Here is a 9,240-nt window from a genome sequence, read left to right as displayed (position 1 = left end):
GGAGTTCATCTGTCCATCCAGCCATCTCAATCTGTGGTATGTAATGGTTAAAACAAGCTGCAGATGTACTGAAAACAAGCTTCATAAATTTTACATCATCCATCCATTTATTCATTTTCTAACCATTTTCTTATACCATATATAACGACAATAAACTTGAACTTCTATAGCTGTTTGAAGTTTGTGTTTGGAAGGATTATTGGTGGAATCGGATGTCAGGTGATAAGGTTGGAAAAAAAATTAGTCATGTTCCTTGAATGCAAGTGTAGGAAAACATGGTTTTTGGGTCCCTTGGACTCTCTTTTCCTTCTCAGTCATATTGGTTAACTACCTGGAGGGGGACAGGCAGAGTAGGAGTCTGGTTTAGTCTATTTTAGGGTGTAGTTGATTCCTCAGATGATCACCGTAAATTGATATCAATAAATTGAGACTTGTTTGACCTAAATGCTCCATTTTTGACATTTATTTTATCTCTACAGACAATAATGATCTTAAATGATCTTAAAGGCTCTCAACTAGTTGTAGAAGACATCTAACTGAAAGGCAGAAATGGGTAATTTGGGGGGTTTTTGAAGGGGAGATTGAAAGTCATTTTCGACCCGCTTCTTCTTTTCCAGGAAGTCCTCTAAAAAACTCATTCATTGTCTGTTATGTTTCCATGAAACTACAGCTGTGACCAAAACCTGCTTACCTAACAAACCTCTTCACTCTTGATATGCTGGGTAAACCAGTATTACTGGTGTGTTGAAACAATGGTAACAACTGTATCCTCCTAGTCATCACCTAGGCAACAAGCAGATAGTAAGACAAACCAGCACAAACAGAATACAAACACATGTGTTGAGTTTCATTGTTTGTGCTGTTTGTAGGCGCTCATGATGATCAGGTGATGTGCAGACTATGAGTATTTTCAGAACAAATGGAATGATAGCCCAAAAGCCCCAAAAGATCTAATTGTACAACAAGTGGCAGTAAAAGCCCATCTTGTATAAAAATGTTCTTTAGCTTTGATGTTTTACACTAACTAAATGGGAAGTAATTCTGATGGGGGGTTAAACTGGGACTGTGCTGATCAACAATATACTGTACGTCAACATTATCAGCAGATGATGTGATATAAGTGCCATGATAATCAGCATAGAGTAACCAGTTATTTTCTATATAAATGCAGGGGCTCATTAAGACAGGACCTTAGGAAGTCTTGTGCTGATAAAAAAATGCAATGACTGCTGAACCACACCTTCAGTTCATAAGACATTTTTAATCCCTTAATAATTCTGTCAAATTACTTTTGATATACATGTGCCTATATGGAAAATATATCACTAACTAAAAACAAATAGTTTGAGAATATCTGCATATTGTTGTAATGCTTGCCTTCCTTTTGGCTCTACGTGATTAGTTAATAATTGGAGCCAGTAGAAGGGACATTTTTAGCGATACTTGATAAAGCTGTGACTATAAATGAGGAGGGGGGTGGGGGGGGAGACAGGATTGGTGTCATCATCTTACATCAACATCAGATTGACAACATCATCAATTTAAGAATTACACCTTGAACCTTGAAATAATATAACACAACAAAACAAACATGTCTGAACTGATTTTGCCTCTTTAATTGTGATTGCAGCTTTGTCCCGCATTTCTTTCCTTGGGTGGGGTACTTATCACTGTTTCACATTATTCTGTTTTCAACAATTTGCGGCCTTCACACACTTTTTCAATTAAGATGCAGAGGAGTGTTAAATGTGAAGCGACACAGCCTTTCTGGGCTTGCTCAGAGAGCAGGCTGCGTTCATCGAGGACTGATGCAAGCTGATGCAATCGGCAGCACTGGTTACCCAAGATCCGTTTCAGTATCTGTGCAGCCTGTCCTGTGCCCCTGCACTTTGTGCCTGAGCTGTCTGCCAGGCCACGTCATGCACACTGTGGGGCTGAGCTGTCAGGGTTCAGTTTTGTACAAACCTATTTATACTTTGCACTTCTATAATTGAATGGCTTGTCTAAGACATGAACTGTAAGCCAACTATACTGTAGCACCTGTGCGGATAATCCAGTTACAATAAAAATGTTTTTTTTTCTCTATATATATTATTTGCATGAGGATTTAGACCTTTCTTACTCATCCAATTCAGGTTCCTGGGGGAGCCAGAGTCTGTCCTGGCAAGCCATGAGCGCAAGGCAGGGTACACCCTGGATGGGATGCCAGTCCATCACAGTGCAGACACACACAAACACGCACACACTTTCCCCCGGAGGCCAATTAACCTACCAGCATGTCTTTGTACCGTGGGTGGAACCTGGAGCACACAAGAAGAACATACACGCTCCACACAGATGGCACCCCAGTGTGGGCCGCAATGCTAACCAGTGTGGCACTTTTTCTTATTTCCAGTACGTCTCCGCCTGTAGTGAATTTCAGCAAGTAGCAGCTGACAGTCCCATGACTGTAGGAGAGTTTTGGGTCATCGGGTGCAGTCTAGAGTTAACAGGTTTAAAATGTGATTTGTTTTATATGTGTTACACTTAATGAAAATCCCTTTGTGCTTGACTGCTGGACCTGGTTTAATCAGGATAAGTGCTAGTGTACACAAGGACTAGAGAATGATCTGATTAAAGCTGAACTTTGCCTTTCCTTCGCCTGAAAAACAAGGGCTTAGAGGAGTGGCTTTTTGCTGTGATAACTCAGCTGAGAGAGAGAGGAAGACTATAGTGGATAAAGTACACATTTTCAGTAGTATTTAGTTTCATATCTTTACAGCTTTGTCAGACTTTCTCTGCCGTTGTGCCTGTTTTGAACTTTTCCCAACAGTTTCCAATCAATTCTCTTGATGTTTACACAGAAGACAGATCTTCATGATGAAGTGTAGTTGTTTAACATCTGACAAAAGATCACCTTGTGCTGGAGTATTTGCTGGGATGATTATGAACAGTTTATTTATATAATTAATAAGTTCTTGCTACCTCTAGCTAGTTGCAATATCGTAAGTCACTTCCGTGAAGAATGAAAAAAGGTGTTAATGGGTAGAGACATTTCAAAAACAGATCATATTTCATCATTAACTTACTTAAAAACAATAAACATAAATGTCACCTTTGTCCTCATATATTTTCTAGGTCACTGGTTTGTAAGGCTTGTGTAATGGGTCCTGTGTGGGCGGCTCTGTCGATCACGGATGTTGTTACATTTTGAGGAGCCCAGGCAGATCGCACAGGGAGTACAGCAACAGCTGTTTGTCAACAGAGCACGCTGTGGTCATCCCTTTGCAATGTTGCACGTGCTTGCTGATCCCACAGAAAGTCAGCTCTTGAATGGGGTGTGCTGGGGCTTTCTGAGTCAAAATGAAGTCATTAGCAGATGCAGGACCCAAATCCAACTCAATGCAACAGCGTTATATAAATGTAAGCAATTATTATTAGTAAGGGTGATTTTCAATATAGAGAGTTTTAAGAAATAGGACAAATAGGTTAAACCTGCAGTTAATAAATTCACCAGAAGGGGGCAAACCATTCATACGGTTAGTATTTGAACTTGAGAAACTGCAGTTACAGTAGAATAAGTCTGCTGTGTTTTCTTCCTTGGTGTGTTGAAATAGCTACGCGCTGAGGAAGAGGGAACAGATCATTTTTCCAAAACCACTTGTAATTAGTTTGGGGACTAATGAAAAAAAAAAACACCTTCAGCAGTTGAAGACGGGTATCGAGCTGGGGTACAATGATATTCTAAAATAACTGCAAAGAATAACTGAAGGTCTTGATTAATATGCAATATTGAACACGTGTTATTGTATTTAGTGATAACACTCATGTTATTTGTTCCTCTTCCATTGAAAATCCGGAAGGAATTTAAGGAATTATTTTTTAGTATATCTGAAGTTTTGTACACATTGACATACTACGGTTTTAAATTAATATACGAGCCTAGCGGTGGCTTCAGTTTTACTCGACTAAATTCGTGCAGGTACTGTTTGTATACGTTTTGCTCGTTCTCTTTGGCTTGTAGTAGGGAACTATGTATATCGCCCCCCTCCACAATAGACTATAACGTGAAGTATCGCGGGACTGTCGAGATTTAGATCCGGAAGTTTACTCTTCTGCTGTAAGCATTACAAGCGTGTACTAGACCACGGAGAGAAGGAAATGAGGTAATGTTATTAACATACATGAGATATTTAATTTGCGATATGCAACAAATATTTCTAATTTGCTCGTAGAAAGCATGCCCCGTATTTGTTTTAATAGGAACAGTTTTTTTTCTGTTTGTTGGGAGATTTTTTGCAAATCGGTAGGTCATTTGTACTTTTAACTGAGTTATTTTTCATTAACTGTTATCTATTAATGTAAAATAAAATATACAAGTAAGGTTTGGTGTGTTTTTTTCGTCCAGCTGCATTGACGAAATGGAGTTTATAATAGAAGTTCGGGTGGGATGACTAACAACCAAGCTCAATTGGACTCAGCTGTCAGTAATTAGCAATTGCTCCCGACAATCCATTCCTCTCATGGCGGTCCTGGTCTCCTTGTCCCTCAGCCAAGCGGGTTAAGCCACAGTTTTGCTCCATGACGCTGTGTTCTTGGGTCATTCCTCGTGAAATGTGCTTAACCGTCCTTTTATGGCAGAACCCGAAAAAAAAAATGACAAGGTAATGTGAACTACAAAGAAAGCAAATGAATCGGATAACTGTTTTAATATTCAAGTACTGGCCTGCAAAACTGCAGTCCTGCAGGGCCAGAAGGCTTCTGGTGTTCTCTGCTACTGGGCCCTTCATTCCTTAATTTAACTCATTAGTTGCCCTGATGAACTTATGGGGTTGAAGCCTTTCCTAGTTCATGAGAAGCTGGAGATGTAGACGGACCTATACTTGCTGCATGACTGAGGCGCCTGAGAACTGGAGTTTGGCTCCCCACCTCTATTTGGATATTCAGCTTAGAACAGTAACATGTGTTGATAGATGACAGAAGCTTTGTACTCGAAGAACTTCTCTCTCCTACACAAACCCTGGCAGAGAGTGACCTATGTAACACTTTTCCTAGGACAATCCTGCTGTCTAGGCCAAGGAGAAATTGATTATCAACTTGTTTGGCTAATGATTCTATACAGAAATGTACATTCTTACCTATTTATACAGCAGGGGTTTTTGCTAGATCATCTTAGTATCATGCTCAACTGTACAACAGCACCTGGGTGTTGAACCCACAACTTTCCAGTTTCAAGTCTTGAGTGATAACCAGTAGTCTCATCTGTGTCCACACAGTCTAGTGTTCCAGATGTAACTGGAAATAATCTTTTTCACAAACACAGTGCATATGTACTTGATTATTTGCCAAGCTATATGGATAATATAGCCATGAAGAATGATCCCTCTGTTAAACTTTTTTTTTTTCCTACAATTGACCTTACAGGTAATGTATAAAACAAACTGTAACTACAGTATGTTATAGGCTACAATATATCCAGAATGAGTGATGCCTACTGAGACTATTTGATCTGATTACAGCAACTGTTACCTCTAGTTTGTAATTTAGTGATCTTGAATTCACATTGATCAGAATCTTTAAAACATAGCCTGTACCGTTCTTCTATATTTGTAAAGAACAACTGATAGAGCTTTTAAATGAGCTGTTAATGCTTCTTCTTTTTATACTGTACCTGTGTAGCCAACATAAAGTGCTGTAATCCATTACATTAACCAGTAAACCAATTCTAATTGACTAACTTTCAGGCGTTCCTCATCATCCTCATCAATTTATTTCCCCCATCCATACATTTAAAAGGCTACTTGTTGGAGTACAAAATAGAGATCTATGGTGATTGACTGTTTCACTCAAATGAAATGTTTCAAGTTTCAGTAGAAGACCATTATAGAATTCTATGAAAAGAGTGAGGCAATGCCGAAAGTCTGCAAATTTTGTACAGTAGTGCGTTTTATATTGTTGTTGTGTTTGTCTGGTTTTGTCCACAGTGAGAACTCTGGGCTTGTGAAGCACACGGGTGGCTGTCACTGCGGCGCCGTGCGATTTGAGGTGTGGAGCTCCCCTGATCTGAATGTCTTCAACTGCAAGTAAGTTCTATTTTAACACGGCAAAACATTCCTTCTTACTGAGACCTGATAGTCCTTTCCATTGCTGTGAGACCTGTAGCTCAGAGCTTAGTGTTTCAAGCCTGTTGACTGTAGGTCTAGGTCATTTGTGTTTTAAGCAATGTACCAGTGGTCTTTAATTTTGAGTGTCCAACTATAATAATAATAATAATAATAATAATAATAATAATAATAATAATAACTGCTTACACTTATATAGCGCTTTTCTGGACACTCCACTCAAAGCGCTTTACAGGTAATGGGGACTCTCCTCCACCACCACCAATGTGCAGCATCCACCTGGATGATCTATAGAAACCAGTAGTAGCCTTAGTAAAAGTGTGCTGCATAGAAGTTTTTGTGACAAAACATTTCTTTTAATTTAAGTACCGTTGTGCTGATAGAGCACCCCAGATTAAAAGCATATGTATGGTAGTTCCTAAAAAAAAATACATCCGAAACCACTGGACCACCTGGTCTCCTTGCATCCTTTGCAGATGGTGCACATTCATAAAACCCTTAAGGACTGAATTCAGCTAAACCATGGTATGTAGCAGTACAAGGTGCTTGATAACTGTTAGAAACTAGCACAGTCCTGTTGGTTTCAGACATGTTGTGGAAGAATGGATGTACTAATTTTTTGATCTCGCGACACAAGGCTTCCTTCTCTTGTATATATAAATTTTATATGCTCCTTTCCCTAGCTGCAGTATTTGCACCAAGAAACAGAATCGACACTTCATCGTACCATCGTCACAATTCAGTCTCTTAAAGGTAGGCTTCTTTTCAGAAGGTGCAATTCAAATAATACTCAGAGAAGCATTTTCAATGTAGGTGTCATTAGTAATGTTTGGCCATTTAGGACCAGGACTGGACAACGTTGATCTAAAGAAAATGCAACATCTTCCTCAGATACCCACTTCCCATTCTGAAGGAGAGATTTGTTCAGTGTGTAACACGTTTTTCTAGACGTATCAAGAAAAAGCCAGAGAGCTTTTAAATGAGCTGTTAATGTTTCCTCTATTTTAGAGAATAGTGATTGGGATCTAAACACGTACCCATAATGACATTTATTATTATATACCAACCTAATGTTGATTTGCCACTTGTTTTTAAGACTCATCTTTCCAACAATGACACAGGGTTGGAAGGGAATGAGATCCATAGACTTGCTCCTCCAACACACACACCTGCCAGAGCCATTCACATATTGATATACTTCAAGCTCCCCAGTGCCTGCTGGGGGAAATGTGCATCTCAAGAAGTTGTCACTGCAAGGCCTGCAGATACCCGGCGAGTCGCAGAACACACTGCTGCTCTGAGACTACCCTGGCTCACTCCCACCCCCCATCATGTTGTCTACTGCTGCTTCAGCAATTCCAGTCACAACTGACTCATATCAGAACTAGTGACATCTGGCCAGAGTCCAACCTGCGCTTTGTACATTTTCTTTACTGGCTGGGTAGGCCAGTGTGATAATCAGTGTTAGATTCTGGAAATTGTAGTCAAATGATTTGTCAAGGAGCAATTTCCTTACGGTTAGGATTATTTTATGTTTGTGCTGCAGGGGTGGGATAATTTAACCACGTACACTTTCAACACTCACACTGCCAAGCATACATTCTGCAAGACCTGCGGGGTTCAGAGCTTCTACACCCCACGATCCAACCCTGATGGATATGGTAAGGAATAAATATCGGCTTTGGCCGGTGCCTATAAAGAACTCCATTTCTCCAAGAGGTGGTTACCATTTAAAAAAAGGCTCATTTTCCTGAAAGTGGAATTATTATTGGAAGCTTGAGAAACACTGGTTTTCTAACGACACTGGTAGAAAATGGGGAAACTAGAAAGCTTTTTCGAAAGCTAGATTTTGGCTTCAGATGTGCTCTGAGTGGGACTGTGCTCCAGATGCCGCGGGTTCGAGCCTGGAATATACCATCAGCCAGCTGTGCCCGGGATTCTGCCAAACAGTGGCACAGATTTGGGAGTCTCAAGGACAGGGTGGGATTAGTCAGCAGGGCTCTCTCTGGTGAGATGGCGACCCCTGTGAACTCGTGGGCACATGCAGGCCCCCACCTCTGGGAGGGATACTCTTCAGCTCCAGCTGGCTCCGAATCTTGTGTGCAGGGTTGTGTAATCTGTGATGTATTAAAATGTGTGGGGTACGATAACTTTTTTTTTAAAGTTAACGGCTAAGCCAAGTCTCTAGGCTCTGAAGACTTCCTGTTTAAATTTTAAATAGATTTCCACCTGCAGTTCAGGTTTGGTTGAGGTGCATGAACAGGTTTGTATATATGTATAGGGGCTGTGTCACTTGCTAACTGCAGCTAGGATTTCCCAGGGGTCAGCAGTAACAGGGCCAGCTCATCCAAGGGAAGCTTGGATGCCTCAGCCTGTGATTTGCAGGACAAAGTATTGTTTCCAAGAACTGCTGTTTAATACTCACTGGAGAACTCTTGCAAAATAGTTTAGGTTTGTCCAATTTATTTTTTTAATAAAGATAATACTTTGTTCCCAGGAGTGGCACCCCACTGTCTGGACCCAGGGACAGTGCGTAGTGTGACAGTGGAGGACTTCTGTGGAGAGAAGTGGGAGGAGAGCATGGAACTGCACCAGACGATAAGGAGCATGTCCATTCCCAGGCAGTGACAGTGGAGCTGTCTGCTTTCTGGTGGACGTCACTGGAACACAAGCATCTGCAGACAGTTCAGAACAACACACTAAAAGGTGGACATTTAAATCTAGGGAAACTTGCATTTTGAAAAGACAGGGTTACCTATAGCTAAGAACTCTGTAATTAAACTACAACCCTTAATTACTTGTATTGTTTTTTTTCCAGGATTATAATACAATTTCTAACATTTACTCTAAGCTGTTTGCTTAAGGCCATGTGATTGTTTTTCAAAGAAAATGAGGAAGAGAATTTCAGTAATGAAAAGAATTGTATGCTTTTCACTCTGGTAGCAACATAACCCAAATCCTTTCCTGTCAATCCTATACATAGATCCTGGTTTAGCAGCAGTCTGCTGTGCAAATTCTCTGCTATCTGAATTCCGCTTCTTGACTCACACTGCCAAGCACATGCTGAGAGCCTGCTTCTTTTTCACACCACAGCTTGACAAGGCGAAGTCCCGAGGAGAGGAGTATGTTTTTCCAAAGA

The 9,240-nt window shown here is 40.5% G+C and overlaps 1 protein-coding gene across 7 annotated transcripts; it reads left to right on the top strand.

Annotated features, from left to right (window-relative positions):
* The first annotated feature begins 2,166 nt into the window (after window positions 1–2,166).
* On the top strand, window positions 2,167–8,898 carry cenpv (centromere protein V). Of its 7 annotated transcripts, none has more exons than XM_088616193.1 (7): window positions 3,356–3,402; window positions 4,004–4,145; window positions 4,388–4,643; window positions 5,964–6,062; window positions 6,785–6,854; window positions 7,648–7,762; window positions 8,599–8,898. In XM_088616193.1, the coding sequence occupies exons 3-7, from the start codon at window positions 4,561–4,563 to the stop codon at window positions 8,727–8,729; spliced, it is 498 nt and encodes a 165-aa protein (XP_088472319.1). In that variant the 5' UTR covers window positions 3,356–3,402; window positions 4,004–4,145; window positions 4,388–4,560; the 3' UTR covers window positions 8,730–8,898. The 7 variants fall into 7 exon arrangements, with proteins under 7 accessions (XP_088472318.1, XP_088472319.1, XP_088472323.1 ...); XM_088616197.1 differs by having other exon boundaries at window positions 3,357–3,402; window positions 4,039–4,145; XM_088616195.1 differs by lacking the exon at window positions 3,356–3,402 and adding an exon at window positions 3,407–3,518 and having other exon boundaries at window positions 4,039–4,145.
* The last annotated feature ends 342 nt before the right edge of the window (window positions 8,899–9,240 follow it).

Source organism: Lepisosteus platostomus, chromosome 22 (assembly GCF_059453375.1).
Source record: "Lepisosteus platostomus isolate fLepPlt1 chromosome 22, fLepPlt1.hap1, whole genome shotgun sequence".
NCBI lineage: Eukaryota > Metazoa > Chordata > Actinopteri > Semionotiformes > Lepisosteidae > Lepisosteus > Lepisosteus platostomus.
This window is presented reverse-complemented; position numbering and strand designations above follow the sequence as displayed.

Bases quoted from the DNA above. Each gene is read 5' to 3' on its own strand.
- cenpv (XM_088616192.1), top strand. From the start codon at position 2,171: ATGAGCGCAAGGCAGGGTACACCCTGGATGGGATGCCAGTCCATCACA. The intron at 2,371-5,963 runs GTGTGGCACTTT...TTTTGTCCACAG, and splicing joins GTGGGCCGCAATGCTAACCA to TGAGAACTCTGGGCTTGTGA. The intron at 7,763-8,598 runs GTAAGGAATAAA...CTTTGTTCCCAG, and splicing joins ATCCAACCCTGATGGATATG to GAGTGGCACCCCACTGTCTG.